Here is a 22,520-nt window from a genome sequence, read left to right as displayed (position 1 = left end):
TAGGGTATTTGACACTGGCATATCAGTTTATCTGATCTTTTTGAAAACATGTCACCTTTCAAGACAAGTTGTTATAGAAACATACCTTGATGGATTAGGTCTTTGAATCTTGTCTGCTCTGATCCTATTCAATGCACAGAATGATGTCACATTTGCTGACACATAGAATAAGTGGAAAGAATTGAAATCTCCTTACCTCAAACCAGAATCCCAAGCCTTGAATAACAGATTTTCATGCTTCCAAAACATGAATGTGACAGATATGGAATTAATAAGGTTAGAATTTTGGAAGGTAATTAAAACTAATGTCTATTTGTATAAATTGCTTGCTTATGTGCAAGGAAATCCAGCAAGTGCCAGTAATTCAGGCTTCATTTGTGGGTTATTTATATTTGTCTGATGCCTTCATTGAATTTTTTAAATGCCTAAGAAATCCCAGTGCCATACAGGACTGATTAAATTATGACTGTGCATATGGTGCATTATGCAGTTCACAGTGAAATAAAGTCAGCTGCAATGACTTTGTCATATAAACTGTTTTCTAATCACAGATACTGTGGCAAGATTTTCCCAAGATCAGCTAACTTAACACGTCACCTGAGGACGCACACTGGAGAGCAGCCTTACAGGTATAATAAAACGTGTTTGTGGTCATAAGCATGGCCTAGTGTTTACAGCAGGGGAATGAGAGTTCAGTATTGTGTTTTGTCCCCAATTCTGGCACTGACTCATTACAGGCTTATTGAAATCAATGAGAGTCTTTCCGTTGACTTCAGTAGGTTTTGGATCAGGCCTTCAGTTCCTTTGGGAAAGACACTTAGGACACGTCTACACTGAGATGAAACAAACCATGGCAGTGAGTCGCAGAGTCTAGATCAGATGACTTGGGCTTGTGGGGTTTGGGCTGCTGGGCTATAGAATTGCAGTGTAGGCATCAGGCTATGAGCCCTCTGAGCCTATGAGTCAGTAGTACAGTTTCCACTGCAATTTTATCACCCTGTAACCACACGTCAGCTGACCCAGTCTCTGAGACTCAGTGCTGCGGGCTTTTTATCACAGTGTAGATATACCCTTAGGGAGAGATTTTTCAAAGCTGGCTTGAAGATTTACACGTCTATTAATTTCAGTGGGAACTGTGTGTCAAGACAACTTGAAAATCTCAGCACTAACCATCTCCATGCCTCAGTTTCCCAGTCTGAAAAATAGGTGCAATAGTACTTTCCTCCTTTACAGAGGTGTGGTAAGGATAAATTAATGTCTGTAAAACACTTTGGAATTCTGAATATCATTATTAGCAAATGTTTTTAATTTTGTTCATAGTATTATTTGCTAGTTGGTGTTTGCGGATTTAGGAAATTTGATGTTCCCTCTCCTTCCTATGTATGCAAAGACACTCCATTAATTTTAAGACATGAAGTTCTTGAACATTTTGTAATTGCTTTGCGATCTTGCAGAATAGAAAGTGCTGTATTAAATGTAAGTTGATATGATTATTTCAGAATTCATCCATAATAAATACATTCCAAAGATCTTATTCTGGATGGACCTGATCTGGATTGGTACTGACCTTCCGCTTGATTTCAGGGGGTGTTACAGGTGCGCTGCATCTCAGGTTCAGGCCCTTAGTAGATGTAGCTATTTAGATACATAACAAGTGGGTTGGTCTAACTCTGATCCCACTGATGTCAAATCCCACCCACTGCACATGACTGACATTTGAGGATAGGTGGTTCAAAAATGCTTAAGTGAGGGAGGCACACAAGTCCCATTGATTTTCAATGGAATCATGCTCGTAAAGCAATTGGGTACTTCTGTAAATCTGAGCCTAAAACCACAGCAGTATTATTTGTAGTGTTTATACTTAATTCAGGTGCTCCTTAGATTATGTGATTTGAAACAAAAAACATGTTCAAAGATGGTGTATAAATTTACTTCCTGTCTAATTTGAATTCTTTCTGAACTATGTATAATTACCAGAAACACAGTTGGCTTTACTCTCTTGCTGACAAGCATGTGTAGCTGCTATTAATATCCATGATAGTTATGCACATGTAGAAATGAGAATTGAAGTGTTAGCTTATTGAAAATGAAATATTCATTGAAAAACAGTTGGAAGGAAGCCAAGTCATGTTCCAATAAAACAAACACACAAATTTGTGCACTTTAGGACCTATAAAGAGCAGAAAAAGCTCATTGTTCGTGATGCCTTTTTTTTCCTGGGGTCTTTTTAGGAAATGGGATTTGCATCTAATTTTATTCATGACTGAAGCTGCATCTTGCAGTGTGTTACACTCGTCCACTACATAAAAGCCAGAAACAATTAGAAGCATAATGGACAATTTCTGCATTGAAAAACTGATGCTGTTCAGAGTGTAATGGACATGTTTTGAAGCACAGGAAAAGTAGAAGACTGAAAAACTAGGGTGATGAAGACTATTGGATAGTTGCCAGAAAGAGAATTTGGAATAGTTAGAGTATGTCTTAGTAATGGCCTAAAGAGCAATACAGTAAAGGCTTTAGGGACTCCAAATCACTACAGAGTATGAAAATTGATGCTTCTGGTACCAGAGTGATAGACTAAACTACCCACATTGGCACGGTATTAAAGATCTGGATTGTTTATTGCTGGTTTTTGGAAGATAACTGAATTTTCTTTGGGATTAGCTATTGAGCAAACTAATTCCTCATAAAAAGATTTAATCACATAGTATAATTTTGCATAGATAAAATGGACTATTTTACCTTATTTGAGTATTAGAAGGAATTTGTTTCATGTTTTTTTTCAAAAGTGTTTAATTGTATTGTATTGGCAGCACATGAAACAACAGAGTTATGCTCTACTGTTTTTCAAACTCGTCAACTTTGCAGGCAATACTTTTAAATACATGGGAATCAATCATCCTAACTAATTTGATGCAATTAAATCTTCTTCCTAAATGCAGTATTTGACATTTTAAAAGACTCGTGGATTGGAGCTGAAAAGCTGACTATGTGAACAAAACCTACATCCCAAGAGCCCAAATCCTGCAGCGGTTATTTAGGCAAAAGCATTCTTCATTTCAAGGGGAATTATGTCCAAAAACAGAGTGCAGAATCATATTCTAATACTGGGCCTGATCATAAAAGATGTTGAGTGCCTCTTGCCCGGATCCTGTGAGGTGCTAGACAAGCTCAACCACAATTCCTTTTAGCTACAGTGTATGTTAAGGCTACTCAGCACTTCACTGAATTGCACCTGTAAGTCACAAGTCAATGGAATTCATAGAACAGTGGTTCCCAAACTTGTTCCACTGCTTTCACAGGGAAAGCCCCTGGCAGGCTGGGACGGTTTGTTTACCTGCCGCACCTGCAGGTTCAGCCGATCACGGCTCCCGTTGGCCGCAGTTCGCTGCTCCAGGCCAATGGGAGCTGCTGGAAGCGGCAGCCAGTATGTCCCTCGGCCCGCACCGCTTCCAGCAGCTCCCATTGGCCTGGAGCAGCGAACCACAGCCACTGGGAGCCGCAATCGGCCAAACCTGCAGACACAGCAAGTAAACAAACTGGCTCGGTCCGCCGGGGCTTTCCCTGCCAAGTGGGGGAACAAGCTTGGGAACCACTGTCATAGAATCACAGAATATCAGGGTTGGAAGATACCTCAGGATGTCATCTAGTCCAACCACCTGCTGAAAGCAGGACCAATTCCCAACTAAATCATCCCAGCCAGGGCTTTGTCAAGCCTGACCTTAAAAACCTCAACAGAAGAAGATTCCACCACCTCGCTAGGTAACCTATTACAGTGCTTCACCACCCTCCTAGTGAAAAAGTTTTTCCTAATATCCAACCTAAACTTCCCACACTGCAACTTGAGGCTATTACTCCTTGTTCTGTCACCTGCTACCTGTGAGAACAGTCTAGATCCATCCTCCTTGGAATCCTCTTTCAGGTAATTGAAAGCAGCTATCAAATCCCCCCTCATTCTTCTCTTCTGCAGACTAAACAATCCCAGTTCCCTCAACCTCTCCTCAGAAGTCATGTGCTCCAGCCCCCTAATCATTTTTGTTGCCCTCTGCTGGACTCTTTCCAATTTTTCCACATCCTTCTTGTAGTGTGGGGCCCAAAACTGGACACACTACTCCAGATGAGGCCTCACCAACAGAGTTCCACCTGTCTGAAAGCTTTGTGAAGAAGCAGAGAATTGGGCCCCTCAGGTGCCATCCAGTACCATTTAGGTCAATGAGAGCTTTACCTTTGACTGCAATTGGAGTGGAATCGAGTCAATTGTTATCAGCAAATCCAGAAAAGAAGAAAAAAGTTTAGAGGAGAGAATTTAGAGTCTGAAGTGTGTTTTGAACAATCATTTCGTGAAATGCTTTTTACCCTTTATTCTGATTATTATTCCAGTTACTAATAAATTATTTTCCTCTTGTTTATTTTTAGATGCAAATACTGTGACAGATCTTTTAGCATATCTTCTAACCTGCAGAGGCACGTCCGTAACATCCACAATAAGGAGAAGCCATTCAAATGTCACTTATGTGACAGGTGTTTTGGTCAACAAACCAATCTAGACAGACATTTAAAAAAGCATGAGAATGGGAACATGTCTGGTATGTAATCATTTTCCCCTTTCACTGCACCAGAGATCTATCCAGTGTTAATATACAAGTACTTCCTGCTCATTTTCAACACTGTCTTTGTGAAATATGCACCGTTGTTCTCAGCTTCTGGGTACTGGGAGTGTGATTTTCAAAAGTACCGAAATGATTTAGGAGCACCAATCCCAGTGATTTTCAAGGTGCATAGATTTTTTTTTCTTTTTTATAATGTAATTCACTTTTATGGGGGGTTTTCAAGCCAGCCATATTATTTCTGGGCCTGCAAAATGATTTTTCATGCAACCTCCATGATCACACTGTTGTCAGCAGAAGGCCTTGCCTTAGAGTTCTGGGGAGTGCCTTCAAAGTTATTCTTGGCATCCTCTAAAATTTTCAGACCACCTGCAGCTGAAAAGAAGTGGAGCCTCTCTGCTTCTGTCCCCACTGCCACAAATTGGACCAGGTCCCCCACAAAATCAAGAGAGCCACATCTGAGGATTTCATGGGGCATTAAAGTAGCAAAATGTCAGCCAAAATGTGAAATACATACACACACACAGACTATTTTGATTACTATTATAAAAACTGTCTTAGGGGTTTCAGATTTGCAGCTTTCCTAAAATGATGCACATGAAAATTTTATTTTTAAATTAGTTTGTAAAGGATTAAATGAATGAAAAATTCAAATGATCACTCCTCTCCCCAATTTTACCTTCTTGAAGGTACTGCAACGTCTTCACCTCACTCAGAACTTGAAAGCACAGGGGCAATTCTGGATGACAAAGAGGATTCTTATTTCACAGAAATTCGGAATTTCATCGGCAACAGCAACCACAATAACCAATCCCCAAGAAATTCAGAAGAAAGGTAAGATGTGACTGTAGTAAGACAGCTCCTGAAGATGACTATGTTCCTTTCCCAGTTCATTTCCCCAGGACTGCTATTTTGAGTATTATGGATACTGAAAAAGGGAAGTTGGCTGAGTTGAACCAGAAGTGATTTTAGCATCCTTGCTGTCACAATTGTCATAGAATCAGTTTAGCAAAATAAGTGTGCTGATACCAACCTTGATGGATAAACAAAAGCCTGGAAACAAAGGAGTATGTTCAAATGAGCAGGTCACAACTTTAGTTGTATACTTACAGACCGGAGCACATAATCTGGTGATAGGCAGCAAAACCCCTGAGTACAGCAAATACCAGGCATCAGGACACAACTTTGTAATGGGTGGCTATCTATTTTTATCAGGGCTTCCCACTTTAAAGCTTCCATACACCAATTCTCATGTCCACCTAAGCATACTATAAACTGCCTCCATTTTGAATTCACTGAAAATCACAGACCCTACAGCATTGTGTGGAGAGGATTAGAAAGAACATTGTAATCTAAAGGTAAGTGAGCAATTAACAAAGTGGAAGAAGTTAAATTTAATTGCTCAGTACAAATGCAAGGCCCTTACTACGGGGTCAGTCCTGCATAAACTTACTGCCAGGTAAAGTTCTTACTACCATGAAGTCAGTGTACAACTACTAGTAATAAGTAGTCCACATTACTCTAGCCATACGAGACTTTCTTTCTGGCAGTGTATGATTTAAGTACATATGTAAATCTTATTTTTCGTTAACTATAAAGAACTATAAATAAGGAACAGATAATAACTTCTAAAAATTTTCAGCTACTATCAAAATATGGCTAAGCCTAAAGGCCATGAGAGATCTTGTGTGCTTCTAATTTTAAAGGCTACCATACCAAGTGTATATGAACCATACACCCTATGAAGTAGTATAAAGGCTCTAACTTTGTCTGCCTCTTTCAGTTAATTTGCATGAGATTCTCAATATCAGAAACTGTTTGCTGATAGTGAATATGTTCATCCCTCTTTTCAATTTCTAACTTGTCTTTATGCTGGAATCAACAATAGTAGATGTAAGACAAATATTCATGAAGGCAACTGATTAAATTATTACATGCATATCCAAATTTCATTCCATCTTGACTGGCAGTGAGGGTTGTTGGGGTTTTTTTTGTTTGTTTGTTTTTTTGTACATCTGGTCTCAACATGTCTCAACAGGAAGGCAGTAAAGAGAAAAGGTTGATGGGTCACACAGTGTTTCCTTTCTAAATTCAGCACTTCAGACTATTTTTGATGGATGTTTTATCCTTGGCAAATTACTGTACTTAAAGTATAATTAGTGAATCTGTTTTCTTAATCGTATGGCTTTCGTTACTTTGGTTTTAGTCCGTTTCCCTTTCATTTCTAGCAGTCCTGATTTAGCATAACTAGCAAGTTGGCAGTTGGATCCAGGATTAATCATTTCTTATGTCTGTCCAAAACATGTAATCATCATCATACTTAGATAAAAAATGTTAAAGATATCTGTTCTTGACTCTATTTGAATAATTATCCCCTATTTCCTTTGCAGTTCAACTGTCTTGACTCAGTGCAAACTCAGGAATTCTGTCATTGTGTTTCAAATAGATCACTTCCTGATTTTTTAATAGGTTGTCAGATATGAGTGATATTGGTTGATAATGGTTACTGTAGTGTAGATGATGAGATGTGGGGGATTTTGACCCATTGGCGGGCACAACTGGAACAACTTTTTAATATGCCATAAAGGCCACTATGTGGGGAATATGATTCATGAGTTGGACAGTTACTGAATCATTCCCAGTGTAGTTTCAAAAGAGTTAGCCATATGATGATTTCCTTGAAAAACTAAGCGACCGCAGATAGATTAAATCCCAGGAGCACAATGACCCTAGAGGAATGCAGCCAACAGGCCTGGCAGCTTTTGGTGAGCTAAAGCTTTTGGTTAAGAAAGTAAAGATGTTATAACAATAAACCAAACAAATCAATATCTAATGTGTTTTCATGACGCATCTTCCTGTATTAAAATTCTCAGTATATTCTATGTCATGCAGCATGGTTTAGGTCACATATAAATTCAACCTAATTCTGTGCAGACAACAAAGTTCCCATTTTTATAGCTGTTCTCCTGGAAGGCAAAGGGCCACTCCTGCAATTAAAACAATAAATGAGCCAACAGTGCAGTGTTATTTTTTATATGAAAACACTGGGCCAGATACACAGTTTAGTACAGGTTGACACAGCTCCGCTGATGTCAATGGAGCTATGCCAGTTTTACATCAGCTGCATATATGGCTCAGCAAGTATCAATGTATACATTTTTGTGGCAGAACTGAGCACCTTTAACTCCCATTTAAGTCAATAAAAGTTGAGCACCTCCAGAGTTACTCAGCATCCTACAGAATAGACCCCTTAGTCATACACGCTACATTTTGCACCTGTACTTTTTCACCTACTTCAATGTGAGTGCAAAATTGCAGACACAATGGTTTGTACCTGCAGTTGCACCCAGTCAGCTGCCATGCATAATCTGTGGGTGCAATCACATAGGTGGGCTTCTTAATGAGTGGAGTTTTGAGCACAATTTATTGTAGAAAATATTACACCTGCATTAGATTTTGCAAAATTGTGAGCATAATATTAGAGGCCATTTCTAAGAAAGTCAGGGCTGATTTTCAGATTCTCAGCTCATATTGCTCCCATTAAAATCCATTAGGTATTGTGCCAAGGCTAGGTGGTATAAGTAGGAGTACTGCGATTAAACAAAGGATGGGACACATTAAAAAGAATATCAGAAAACACCTCCTGATGGTTATGTATAAAACGGAGTACAATGGGCTCCCAAACCTAAGTGTAGGATTCCATGCAGTTTGGGCCATAATATTTCATTGTTTTTTAGATAGAATTCACAACAATAATTCTGTGATATTCAAAGCTAAAGAATACAAAACACTACAAAGCATGTTGGAAGGGACCATTCTGCATTGGCAGCAGGAGAGGTCTTTTTCAGCTGTACTTGCTATGATTTCATAAACCTGATTGTACATTGACTGATTGATTTTTATTTTCTCTTAGAATGAATGGCAGCCACTTTAAGGATGAGAAAGCGTTGGTGGCAAGTCAGAACTCGGATTTGCTGGATGATGACGAGGCAGAAGATGAAGTAGTGATGGATGAGGAAGACGAGGAAAGTGAAATTGCAGGGAAGCCAGTCAAGGAACCGGTTACAAGTAACGTACATGAAGGGAGCCCTGAGGATGACTACGAAGAAACAAGTACTTTGGAAATGAACTGCAAGACCTCCCCTGGCAGGTTAGTTCCTTCCTAGTATTTTAAATGGCACCGTCAAATAATGTTAAAAAAGAAACAAACAAACAAAAAATAAAACAGTGTGAACATCCCAAGGACCAAATTCTGGCAAGCACGCTAGGAAACAGCCCTAATGAGCTAACTCAATAGCAAGTCAGTGTGCACTTGTATTTGGCTGACACCAGCCCAATCCTCAGCCCCTTTAGGCAATCTGTTCCTTTTAAGAGTAGAAATAATTGGCACAGGGGGCTATGGGCTATTGTCAGGCCAGAGTGGATGCATATATAAACATATGGCATATGCCATCTGCCACCTACTAGCTGCCTGTGACTTATACAATGGTCTTGTGTCCTGAGTCACACGCCGTTATCCTTACCTGCTGGACCATACTGTAGCTGCTTATCAGGGCCAGCTCTGGGCACCAGCCTAGCAAGCCTGTGCCTGGGGTGGCAAACGGGAAAGGATGGCTTCCTGGGCAGTCTTAGGATGGCATGCCGGCGGCTTTCGGTGGCACGTCGGCAGCAGCTCCTCCTCCGGTTCCCTCGGTGGTGGCATGACGGCGGCAGCTTTTTTTTTCCCTTCACCTCGTGGGGCGGCAAATAAGGTAGAACCAGCCCTGCTGCTTATGATTTTTGGTGAAGTTAAAAGTGAGGCAGTTTAGAGCAGACATAAATAGATGAGAATTGGTGTGCAGTAGCCTTAGATTGATGAGTCCTTATAAGAAGGCTTTTTTGGAGGCATGCAAAGGATTTGATTTACATTTAAAAACCCATAACCTCCATCACGTTTTTGTAGGTATAAAGAGGATGAGTATACCAAGACTGGGCTCTCTGCTTTGGATCACATAAGGCACTTCACAGATAGCCTCAAAATGAGGAAAATGGAAGAAAATCAATACACTGAAGCTGAACTGGCAGCTTTCAATACTTCGCACCTGCCAGAGGACCTAAAGCAACCATTGTACAGGAAATCCAAGACCCAGGTAAATTCTTAATTCAGTTTACGCTCCGTAACTCATTGTCACTGAGTATCCAAAAGGTGGACCTGCTGGTGTGTGGCAAACTAGAGTCATGTGAATCACAGCAGAAAGGTGTGTGCTCCTGATCCACGGTCGGCCCTGAAAATTGCTCTCCCCACTCTGTGGTTACTATCAGAGCAAATGGGATATCAGATTGTTTTAAAGAGGGGGGCATATTCTTGGGTGGTGTAATCAACCTAAGTATCTGGCCCATGATATGTAGGTATATGGAGTATTTTTAAAAAACAGTATGTTGCTGTGTAATGTATTCCTGTATACTTTATGCAGAGATTGCACCACTGTGATTAGTGGGATTCTGCTCTCAGATACACCAGTGCCAGCATGCTGGAGTCATCACTTGTAGTCAGTGAGCGTGCTCCAATACAACTGAGAGGACTTGGTCAGATGTATTTTCACAAGTTAGTGTGACTGCACCACTGACGAGAATTAGTGAACTTTCCCTAGGGATGGATCTGTTGGCAGGGGTATTGTCGGCTCCTAGTGGTGTTGCTCACTATGTCCATGGCATTTCTCTGTTCAGCAGCATTTAACTAGGCTGATATTTCAATCCCAGTTTTGAATATTATTTGGAAGCAATTAAAAAGGGGCTTTCCTTGTGTTCTTGTCTTGAAGCCACCCAGGAAATTAATACTGAGTGTTTTTAAAGTTCTTTGTCAGCCTTGGATGATGAGGGTAAAGAATTATTACTCTTAGTGGGTCAAAAAATGTCAAAGGAAAGGTTGGCAGAGCTTTACCTAACAGATGTTATATAGATAAATCCAAATGTAGACCCCCACTGAATACAAAATACTCTCTAGGGATCAAATTGTGGCTGGAAGCATGGCTACTTCCATATAGGTGACATGGTTTAATGTCAAAGCAGTGCATTCTGCCGTGTTTACCACTTTCTCTTTCTCTTGTTTCCTCATTCAGGCATATGCTATGATGCTCTCTCTCTCTGACAAGGACTCCCTCCATTCTGCATCCCATAATTCTCCCAACATGTGGCACAGTATGGCAAGAGCTGCCGCAGAATCCAGTGCCATCCAGTCCATTAGTCATGTATGACATTGTGAAACCTTACCAAGGATGGGACCAAGTCCAAACCAGTAGCATGGCTCTTTCGTATATGACTATTTAAAAGACTGCTGAGCAGAATGCCTTATAAATCTGCAGGGTCACTCATCTAAAGTCTGATGACCTTAAACTGAATAATTTTAAAAAGAAAGAAACTATTTATTCTCAACATTTTGTTTTGCACAGCAAAGGCAGCTGCTGACTTCTGGAGGATCAATGTGACTTTAAAAAAAGTGTCAATGGATTATGTAAACCACGGCCGGGAAAAATGTCTTCCAATTCACCTGGCATGAGGGGGTGGGGGCAGAAGGGTTAAGACTGCATTGATACACATGGGCACTCCTTTAAAATAGAAACAGAATCATTTTTCTTTTTGTATAAGATAGTTTGACACAGGATTGGGAACAGTTGCTTTTATGTACAAATCCTCTTCATTAAAGCTTTATGCATTTTAACCCTTCAAAGAAAGAAAGTAGTTCTATTGTATGCACACTATCCATCATTAATATTAGAAACCAATAACAGGGAATATTTCATCCTCTCCGTAATTTTTTCTTCTTACCTGCATTGTGTAAAAAAAAAGAAAAAGAAAAAGAAAAAGAAAGAAGAAAAGAAAAAAAAACTTTGAGAAACAGTACATAAGAGGTTTGTGTATATTGTAAACTATGAATGTTCACCACTCAAAGACGTTTGTCATTCAGCTACTTCTGTCAAAGGACCATTTCATCAACAGTACCACTAGTTCAATGTTTGCCAAATCATTGTAATGACATTTTAAATTTAGACAATCATGTCGCTGTGTTGTTTTGTTCCTCTAATTTCTTTTTTTGTGTTGTGTGTACCATGTATTTATTTGTTGGCAAACAATTGTTTGTTGATTAAAATAGCACTGTTCCTATGTTAAACAGCACTGCTCCAGTCCCCCACTACTTTATGATGTAAGCACCCATGTACTTCAAAAAAAGTGAAGTGAACTGATCTGTGTATATTGGAGTGCAAAACAGTGTTCGAAATTTCCTGACATTCCTATTTTATTTTGTTTTTTTTCCTTTTAATGAAACTAAATAACTAATAGATGCGAATTAGTTTTTTTAAATACAGTAAATTGATTCAATTGTATAAACAGTTATAATTTCTTCATGAAAGCATGATTCTTCTGATTAAAACTGTACCCAATATTTTATGCTGGTTGTCTGCGAGCTTGTGTGATGTTATGTTCATGTTAATCCTATTTGTAAGATGAAGTGTTCCAAACTTACGTTAAAAAAATAAATAAATAACGGACTGTATTCAGTTATTTTTGTTTTGGTTTTTTGCCCTTTAGTGAGGGACCAGATTTATTTCCTTTTGTTTATAATCTCATTTTGAAATAATCGGCAAGTTGAGGTACTTTCTTTAAATGCTTTGTACAATGTAACTGTTATGCATTTCAGAACATTATTATGGGAGGATCAACTAAAAAAATAAAGGACTATAAAACTGAAGGCATCTTTTTCACTCTCCTTTTGTTTTTGTTGAGTCATGACATTTCATTTCATTTCTCACTTGGTATCTTAAGGGTTAGGACTGTTCTGTATCTCAAGTGGTCATGGGTAGTAATAACAACAACAGAATCTGGAATTGTTGTAGTATCTTCCAGTTATCTGAATGTGCTTTAAGACAAATAATAAGCTGGTCGTTAGTGGCCAGAATGCAGATTTAAATGCTTTACTTGATGCATTCACATTCGGATCAGGCTCAAGGCACTGCATCCTCTGAACAAGCTTGTAGAGTAGTAGACAAGTTTAAGAGAACCAGCTAGTGCACCACTGAGAGGCTCAGGGAGCGAATGCCATATGGTGGACAAGGCAAAGGAGTGCTAGCAGGGGAAATGAGATGAAGGCGTCACTGTAGCAGGAACCAGATGGAAGAAGGAGCAAACAGAGGGCATCACATGTTCAGTACATTTAGTAATACACCAGGTAGCAGACCTGGAGAATCAGCACTGTACCACCAATAGAGGTTCAGTTGGAGGGTACGTACAGACTTAGGGAGTTTGGGTGGAAGCCTGGCCCACTGATGTCTAAGCGTATGTCCACCCAGGAAAAAACAACAACAAAATCAGTCAGTTTCAGAGTCAGACGTTGGGCTCAGGCTGATTCCGTGAACCTCCTGATTTGCTGGATTTCAGAGCCTAGGCTCCAGCACAGACCCAAGTGTCCACACTGCTGTTTTGCAGCGGGGTCGAGCACTCCCCAGTCCAACTCAAGATAGTGGGCACTGATGCGGCACAATACCTGTAAAAAAAAATTAGACCCTAAGGCTTGCATGGCTGCATTTAGTGTTCCACTACGTAAGTTGCCTAGCGTGTGTGACTCTACATCTCAACTCTGGTAGGCATTGATACTTTTTCATGGGCCACAGGCTGCTCACATGTGGGTCCAGCCAAAGTCCAATGAAGCTAATAGGACACCTTTGGTTTCCTTCCTAGGCCATTGGGTCAGCCCCTGCCCCAATGCATTTTATGCCATCATGCCACGCTTAGGACGCCAAACATAGGTGTCTTGTATGCAGTTTGAGAGCTTTTAGCACTGACAGAGCCATATTGTCATAGAGGGGTCCTGAATTATGCCACATTGCATTAGCTTGGGGGGAAAAGCCATCTGTGCTGCCAAATGGGTGGCAAAACATGAAGGTGCTACTGCTAGGGTTGCTAACTGCAGAAAAACTGAACACTGTTGCTCTGCCTCTTTCCTGAGACTCTTCCCCTGCCCCGCCCCTTCAGTGAGGCCCTGCCCCCCCCAGCACACAATTCCCCTCCCCTCCCCACCCACTCTCCACCACCATCACACACTCACTCATTTTCACTGGGCTAGAGCAGGGGAATTAGGGTGCAGGCTCTGACAGGGATGGTGCCGGGGATGAAGGGTTTGGGGATGCAAGAGGGGGCCCCAGGCTGCGGTGCAGGAGTGGGGTGAGGGCTCTGGCTGGTGCTGCAGGCACTGGGATGGGGCTGCAGCTGAGGGGTTCAGTGTGTGGGAGAGGGCACAGGAGTGAGGCAGGAGGCTGGGGGGGGTGCAGGAAGGGATCCAGGCTGGCTTGGGAGTGAGGGCTTCAGGCTGGGGTCAGCAATTAGTGGGTTCAGGATTTTGTAGGGTGCGCTGGCCGGGGGGGAGGATGGGGCAGGGCTCTAGGGTGGGGGCCAGGGATGAAGGATTTGAGGTGCAGAAGAGGGTGCTGGGCTGGGGCCAAGGGGTTCAGCATATAGGAGGAGGCTCAGGGCTGGGGAAAGGGGTTAGGGGAGTAGGGTCCAGGAGGAAGTTTGGGTGTGGGAGGGGATCCTGATCTGGGCATGGTGGGGAGGAGTGTAGGGTGGTTCAGGGTGCAGACTCTGGGTGGTGGTGCCCTCAGGCAGCTCCCGGGAGGAAGCGACATGGCTGTCTGGCTCCAAGGTGGCTGCACAACCAGGTGTGATGCAGTAGGGACTGTCTGTGTGGGGAGTGGGAGAGCAGGGGAGGACTTTAGGAGATGGACGATGCCAGAGCCTGTAACCTGAGCTAGGTAAGGGAGGGGAAAGGTCAACACCTTTGCCCGGGAAGGGGACAAAGGAAGGGAGTGGCAGGAGGGAAGCAGTTTGAGTTTGGGCTTGGGGCTGTGTGGGCGGAATTCAGGGTATCCTAGCTAGGATCCAAGCACCCTGAAAGCCCAGAAGGACTCGGTGGAGGGGTCCTGACTGTGCCTGCAAGCTCTGCTGTAACCTGTGTTCCTGTTGTCCAATAAACCTTCTGTTTTACTGGCTGGCTGAGAGTCACTGTGGGTCCCAGGAAGAGGGGTGCAGGGCCGGACTCCCCCACACTCCGTGACACCAGGTCACCTCATGCAGGCACTGCCCCCGCAGCTCCCAATTGGGGGGGGAGGGACGGATGGACAGACGCATGCGCACGCGCACACACACACACACACACAGAGCTGCTTTCCAGGAGCCGAGCAGAGCTGGCATGGAGGCTGCCCATCCCGCTGGCACTGCGGCCAATTGCACTTTTAGCAGCCAGCTCTGCCTACTAGAGCTGCCAGGTTCCCTTTTCGACCAGATGTTCCCATCAAAAAACCCAGATGCCTGGCAACCCTAGCTACTGCCAGGGGCAGCTCCAGGCCCCAGCACACCAAGCGCATGCTTGGGGTTGCATGCAGTGGGGGGGGTGCTCTGCCGGTCGCTGGCAGGCAGACAGCCTTCGGCAGCATGTCTGCGGAGGGTCTGCTGGTCCTGCAGATTCGGTGGAGGGGAGGGTCTTTTGGTCCCGTGGCTTTGATGGAGCCGCGGGCCCAGCAGACCCTCTGCAGGCATGCGGGAGGTCCACCAAAGCTGCGGGCCCAGCAGGGTGTTCCCCCCCCTCTCCCCCCTCAGCATGCCGCTGTGCTTGGGGCGGTGAAATGTCTAGAGTCACCCCTGGCTACAGCCCGGTTATATGCCAGTGATTACACAGTTAAAAAAAAATGGCTGTGCATACAAATGTAGTGCATTTACTTTAGGAATATGCATATATGAATGCACGTTCAGAATCTATTCAGGTTTCCGCTCACTGCCATCAAAGTAGCAAGGAGACCAAATAAATTAATTAATTTAAATTTTGTCTGTAACAGCAAATATATTTCCCCACCTTTTCTTCCCCACTTTAATATGGCAAGATGGCCGTTCCTGTCCAGAGTGGTTCCTCACCAGTTCCACTGCTTTATACTGCTTCTAGGGAAGTATGTCGCTTTCCCTGTGATTAATGGTCCAGAGTAAGATAACACCTGTCATTTGGACACCCTGAGTGAGTGGGGGGGGAGGGGCTGTTGATGCATTGCTATTAAACATTAGTGAGTACTAGTGGTTAATAGCTAGCCTTTTTGGCTGTGTAGTGATGGTACCATACATACTGCTCAATGGCTCTCCAGAAGTAATTTGGCTATCATGGTGTAGGGCTAACTGGAAGACACAATTGTTTACACCACGTAGCCTATCAGGCAACAATTAGAGCCCCCCAGTACTGTCAAAAAAGGCAGCTATGTTTTATGGATCAGTGTTGCATCAACCTTGTCTATTACCACTATTCAAAGAAAATTAATTATAAGGCTTTTCTTCTACGTGTTAATAGCTTTAGTTGGCCGCTATTTTAAAACAAGGCATAAAGGTCATTTGATGTGGGCCCAGCAGCAGTGTTATAACAAATCTCATGTTCAGTGAGGCAGTCATAGGTGCCAATGACATCATTAGTACAAGCAGAGAACGTTGAGTGAAAAACACACAGATGCGTGACAACAGATGTGTAACTTGCCCCTAATCGTTCTATCAACCTTCACACCTATTTCCTTCCAGGATCTTGCTGTTCATTGCTTTCCTCCCTGGTAGCAAAGTTCATGCACCTAGAGGGTAATCTGAAAGACCAAATTTATTTTAATTACGCATTTGCAGAAACTAGTATACCCTCACCACACAAAAATAAAAAAAAAATTACATGGTGTCTTAATGGAGCATGCTGAGAGGAACAATTGCCTTTGTCCAGATGGGGAAGGCATTCTAAACAAAGGGGTTCATAAAGTCTATTTTCCACAACGATGGCTTTTACAAAATACCTTTAAGTATGGCTTCTGGATCTGTTTTCTAAAACTATTAGGTATTTTTGATGTGACATCCAATCATTTCACTGTGTTATAGCCTACCACAGGAAAGACATTATCATCCCAACTAGAAACTATGACCAGCTACCAGCATGACAAGCTGAATAATCAATATTTCACTTTGTTCCTATGTGTACAAAGTTATTTTATATTTTAGAACAGCTATAGTTGCAGAGTTTGTGGAGAGGAAAGTCGTTATAAGAATGTCTGAGACATTGCACAAGTAATCAAGTAATGCCAAACCCAGCCATGACCAAGTGGGTAAAGCCGCCTCTATATCAGAGGCTACATACCCTTGCCAGGGCCCCAGTCATTGTTTAAATGTATTATGAGGCCTGGCCAAAATCTCTTGCCTTCCCAACCCCACTGAAATGTCTTTGTAATCTTAGAGTGTCCAATAGTGTGTGTGGGGGTCCAAAGATCATGTTGGTTCATCCTTAGTTCAATGTAAAAGATGATGACAGATGCAGCAGTGCAGTCTTTACCTTTCAGAGTCACTTACTAAGGCACGGAAAAACCGTACATGTCAACAACAAAAATGACCAAGTATGGTGGTCCTTTTTCCCTTGATTATATTGGTTCTCCTCTTCTTACAAAGAGTCCAACTTTACCATTTCCCCAAGACTTAGATTCAAAGCAGCATTTTAATAAGGCCTAAAAACACAGTTCTGACTCTTTGAAGAGCTCGCTGATCATCTCTCTCAAGACGAGTTATTAGGCCTAGTGTACGTACTACATTCCATTTGGAAGAAGCACATCCTGAGTAGCTCCTGGTGACTCAAGAGGAGATGCAGTCCTTTATTAGCTCACAGCAATGGGAAGTGAACACTTGTTGCGTTTCACCCCAAAAGTGATTGCAGTTCAGTGGTGAGTATAACTAGTCATATGTGTAATTTATAAGTCTGTTCAGGAAGTGTTTTTGAATCCTTCCTGATGAAAGGTGCTGTAGAAATATGAAGTGCTTTCATATGGCTTGGTTTTACTGCTACTAATAGCTGATTGTGCCAAACTGGATACGGGTTCTGAAACATCAGACCTTGAGAATGAGCCTTGCTTTTTCCTGTTATATTTTAATCCTAATTAATACCAGAAAGACTAAAGAGCTGTGATGAAATGCTACACTTTTCTTTAAAGTCCCTCTTGTAAGTCTTAAAAGAGGCCCCAGCTTTGCAAGGTGGGGCAGGGGAAGAGGGTTAATGGTCATTTTGGTGCTAAATTATCAGTAATTAAGAAGCTGATTTTCTGGGATTGATGAAAATTTTTAACAGCTGCTTCTTTTAGGCCTTTATCCCTCAGTTTTATTAGCATGTGTTAACATAATGTGGAAAATATATTTATGTCTATATTATGCTTTGTCAGGAACCCAGCATCTGTACCCTGGGGCAGATACACATGAGATAGCTGGGGCTACATTTTGCCAGTGTGCACATGTGGAAATGTTCAATTTGTAATATGATTACAGCCCCAAAACAAAGCCCACTTGATACCTGTGGCATATTTGTTTCATGGTAAGTGCAGAAAATTCTCAAGATCATGTCATGTGTCGTATCACCAGCCAAGTCAAACTATGGAAGTAGCTCTTTTAATTCCCAGGGAATCTCTTTAAACAGGCGCATGTCAGGCCCAATTAGAATCCACACAGACCTACATTAATTGGGGTGAGTATGCAACAGAATAATGTGGTCATTTAGCAAACTAGACCTTTTGTAAAGGATAGCATGTGAAAGAAGTGCTTGCCTTTGCACGATCATAAATACTGCAATTCCACCTCTTATGTCAATTATAAAATGCCATGTCTCTGTTCTGAGGCCTTGCAGAATCTCGAAAGGCACACTACAAAGTCAACTGGAAAAAGTTAACTGATAAATAAGACTTTTTAGTGACCATGAATAAAAATGTACCGAGGATGTATACTCTCCTGTAAAAGCCAGCCACTAAATGCCTGGGGCTGGAGAAAGCTTCCCTTGGGAGTATGTTACTGCATCAATTAGGGACACAAGGTGGGTAAGGTAATATCTTTTATTGGATCAACTTCTGTTGGTGGAGAGGACAAACTTTTAAGCTTCACAGAGCTTTTCCTCAACTCTGAAGAAGGTAATCAGAGTGTCAGAGCTAAATACTAGGTGGAACAATTACTATAAAGAACTCAAAGAAGACCTCACACTGAAATTCACACAGGAATTTAAGGATATCAACAAATCCTTCCACAAACAACTCCAAGAGAAACTCTACAACTTCCCCACACAAACCCACACTAGGGACCTACATGCTTCCCAAGATACACAAATAAGGGAACACTGGCAGACCTATTGTATCTGGCCACAACACTCTTACTGAAGGAAGATCAAAACTTAGAGAATCCATCCTAAAATCACTCAGCACAAAAAAGGCCAGTTTCCTTCAGGACACAACTGACTTCCTCTGGAAATGGCAACATTAACAACCTCTCTCAGAACACCATCCTTGCCACTATGAATGTCAACTCCAGGTACACCAACATCTCTCTCCATGATGGCATCACTGCCTGCCTCAAATATCTACAAGACAATGGACAACACTCAGATATCCATCCTAGATGCATCACTAAATTCATCCATTTCATCCTTACCCATAACAAATTTACATTTAACAACCAACACTTTGTCCAAAACATGGGAGCGGCCATGGGTATGAAGATGGCTCCCCCAAATATGCCAACCTCTTCATGGGCCACTTTGAGAAAGAATTTCTGGAAAAATGCACCATGAAACATATATACTTACATATACCTGAAAGATACATCAATGATATTTTACTCCCCTGGACAGAAGACCTAAAGTCATTTATAGATTGCCATCACAACTTCAACAACACTTTCGAGAACACTTCCACACCAGCATCAACTTCATGGACACAACAATCAGCTTCAGAAACTTCATTCAAGAAACCCATGGATTGCCACACCTACCTTTGCAGAAACCACCCCAGACACAGCAAGAAATCTGTTATCTACAGCCAGGCACATAGATATCACAGAATATGCTCTGAAGATAAAGTCTGGGATACACACATTAACACACTTAAAATTGCCTTCACTAGACAAGGACACTCTACCAGAGAAGAAGATCATATCATGGAATGGGCCACCCAAATACCCTGAGAGAACTTGCCCCAATGCAGGAAAAAATAAATCTCAACAACTGCACACTGGTTGTTACCTACCACCCCACACTGGAACCCATATCAGGTATCATCTAACAGTTACTACCCACACTTGATTGGGATCGCATCCTGAAAGGCATCTTTCCTCACTCCCTTCTTTTGAGCTTCCAACAACCACCCAACTTCACCAAGCTCATCATCAGAAGCAAGCTCACCACAGACCAGGACACACCAATTCAAAGCAGCACCAGGTTCTGCCAGAATAACAGATAAAAAAACCTGTAGATATATGTCCACTGCTGTGATGATCAATACCCATCACAACACACCTTTCAAGATTCATGGGTCCTACAAATGCCTATCACAATATGTGGTATACCTCATCCTGTGCATCAAATGCCCCAACTGCACCTGTGTGGGTAAAACCAGACTAGCATTATGCTCTTGAATGAACTTGCACAGAAAAATGATAAAAGACAAAAACACCTTATCACCTGTGGGTGAACTTTTCACAAAACAATCACTCCATATCTGACCTCTGAGTCCTCATCCTCAAAGGAAACCTGCACAACAGCTTCAAAAGATGAGCCTGAGGACTTAAATTTATAAGTTTGATGGACACTAAAAACATGGACTTAACAGAGACACTGGTTTTAGGATTCATTACAATTTGTAATAGTCTGTTGCCTACTAACCCGCCTTTGCCCTACAAGTGTGGAGGTGTTACATGCCCATTTCATTTTAAGTGGTCTCCTGCAACATGTGTGAAGCCCTTACGTTAACAATCTGTCCCACCTTGTTTTGAGCTGTGACACTCTGGTTACCTTCTCCAGACCTGAGGAAGAGCTCTCTGAAGCACAAAAAATTGGTTCCTCCATCAACAGAAGTTGGGCCAGTAAAAGTTATTACCTCACCACCTTGTCTTTCTCACATCCTGGGAGCAACATGGCTACAATAACACGTATTGCATCAGTGTCCATTTTGTCACTTTACACCTTTCGATGATGTATCTGGTACTAACCACTACTAGCGACAAGGTACTGTACTAGACAGTACTTCAATGCTCTTATATGACCTGGCAATTCCTGCGTTAGAAATAACTCAGCAAGGGTTAGTTTTTCAAGGTAAAAGAGCCAAGATCTGGGCTGTTAACCACTGCAATAAAAAGCTGATCTTAATTTTACAATATATCTATATATATGTATATAAGAGAAAGAGAGAAAGGAAGAGAGGAGCTTGGAAGGATTAGATTTTTAATCAGTTGAATGTTGGTACCATACACACACATGCAAATCAAAGAAAAAAGATTTCCATCGATGATAATTGAAATTTACTGCTAGGCAAAGTGAAAAAAATGTTTTCTTGGGAACTTGTTAATGGTAATTTTATCGGTATTTACTTTGCGTATTTTGATGTGTGATGTTGACAATTTGTGTTTTAATGGTTATAATGCTGTAACTTTTTGAATATCGATGTCTACTTTCATTAAATAATTGCCTGACCCCACCCATGCTTTTGTGAACATATATATCGATAAAAATAAAATAGCTCAAAAATAAATATTGATATGTCTCAAAGTTATAAAAATAAATCAAATCAAATTCTGAAAAGCCGCTGTGTACGTGCATGTGGGTTTATATATAAACCCTTTAAAATGATTTAGACCCAGCTAGCTGTGGCACCATGTGTTGTTAGTAATCTTCCACCCCCATTCCTATCTCTTCCATATCACACTCACTATTGCATCTTCCCTGTGACGAGATTCTAGGGACTCATCATGGCAGGGACTGTTCTGTGTTTGCACACTGCTTGCACAATAGCAGCCCAATTCTGACTGCGGCCTCTGGGCAATAAAAACAACAACAGTCCTGCCATGAGCTTCCCCCCAGGCCTCCAAATAGGCAAATAAATGATTCATTGTCTATTTTTCCAGGGAAAAAACCACAACTGTCTGTTAAGGCATTACCTTATTTTCCTGGCAGAAATCGTTCATTTTTTAAAAAAAAAAACAACACATGCTGAATGTTTTTGAATTTGAAACTGACACATAGTTGCCAAATGTGGAGTTCAGAGGAATCATCCTATCTTAACACTTTCTTTCCACTTTAGTTAGTAGCTCAGCTTTAGGGGAAACCATTGAAAAGTAGAGCCAACAGATGTGCCCATAAAAAAATGCACATCCCATTACGCCCATAACGCCCCACATTTAAAGGCAGGGAATACCTTTGGAACTGGCAGACCCTTTCCATGCCCATGAAATTTTCTAAGCGCAAGGTTCACTGCAACAGCTACATTGCCCCACACACATTCCAAACAGTCAGCTGCTCTTACTTCATGGTCTTGATTCACTGATGCTCTTTTAGGAAATGGTTATGATGCTTTCACTACCGAAGAGTTACACAATTACTCCAGAAATTGCACCCAGTACTAAAGCTCTAACCCTGGCACAAAGGATACAGATGTGTGAATAATGGATTAGTTTGTTGGCAATTTTGGTTAATCCAAAAATGAAATTTTTGCTGAATTGAAAAAAAACCCCACAACACTTCAGGTGGAACACAATGTTTTATTCAATCCACAGCAACAATTTTCATTACAATTTCAAGAGCTTTAAGAAAAAATAAATGTGAAGGAAACTTTGAAACAAAAAGTCATTTTGAATTGAAAAATTGAAATGTTGCATTTAGAATATGTCAGAATGAAACGTTTTGAGTTTTTCTGAAGTTTTGTGGGGGAAGCAGGAAGTTTAATACAAATAATTTGACAAAAACAATACAAATTAACAAAACTCGCTGATGTCTCTGAATCTGCTTTTTTTCCCACAGAAAAAAGCTTTAGCTAAAAACTTTTGCCCAGCTCTAGCAGAGGACCACACTCTAGGTTTACTCTC

The 22,520-nt window shown here is 41.6% G+C and overlaps 1 protein-coding gene across 8 annotated transcripts in view; it reads left to right on the top strand.

Moving 5' to 3' along the window:
* The window catches only part of MECOM (MDS1 and EVI1 complex locus), a 478,598-nt gene extending 466,283 nt beyond the window's left edge, over positions 1 to 12,315 (top strand). For all 8 annotated transcript variants that reach the window (XM_050965809.1, XM_050965805.1, XM_050965803.1 and 5 more), the window contains 6 exons: positions 552 to 629; positions 4,417 to 4,586; positions 5,297 to 5,441; positions 8,521 to 8,757; positions 9,550 to 9,736; positions 10,706 to 12,315. In XM_050965809.1, the coding sequence (XP_050821766.1) occupies positions 552 to 629; positions 4,417 to 4,586; positions 5,297 to 5,441; positions 8,521 to 8,757; positions 9,550 to 9,736; positions 10,706 to 10,840 (952 nt within the window). In that variant the 3' untranslated portion in view covers positions 10,841 to 12,315. The remainder of the gene's footprint in view (positions 1 to 551; positions 630 to 4,416; positions 4,587 to 5,296; positions 5,442 to 8,520; positions 8,758 to 9,549; positions 9,737 to 10,705) is intronic.
* The last annotated feature ends 10,205 nt before the right edge of the window (positions 12,316 to 22,520 follow it).

Source organism: Gopherus flavomarginatus, chromosome 8 (genome assembly GCF_025201925.1).
Source record: "Gopherus flavomarginatus isolate rGopFla2 chromosome 8, rGopFla2.mat.asm, whole genome shotgun sequence".
NCBI classification, from domain to species: domain Eukaryota; kingdom Metazoa; phylum Chordata; order Testudines; family Testudinidae; genus Gopherus; species Gopherus flavomarginatus.
The sequence above is the reverse complement of the archived record's forward strand: the minus strand, read 5'-3'. Positions and strand labels throughout refer to the sequence as shown.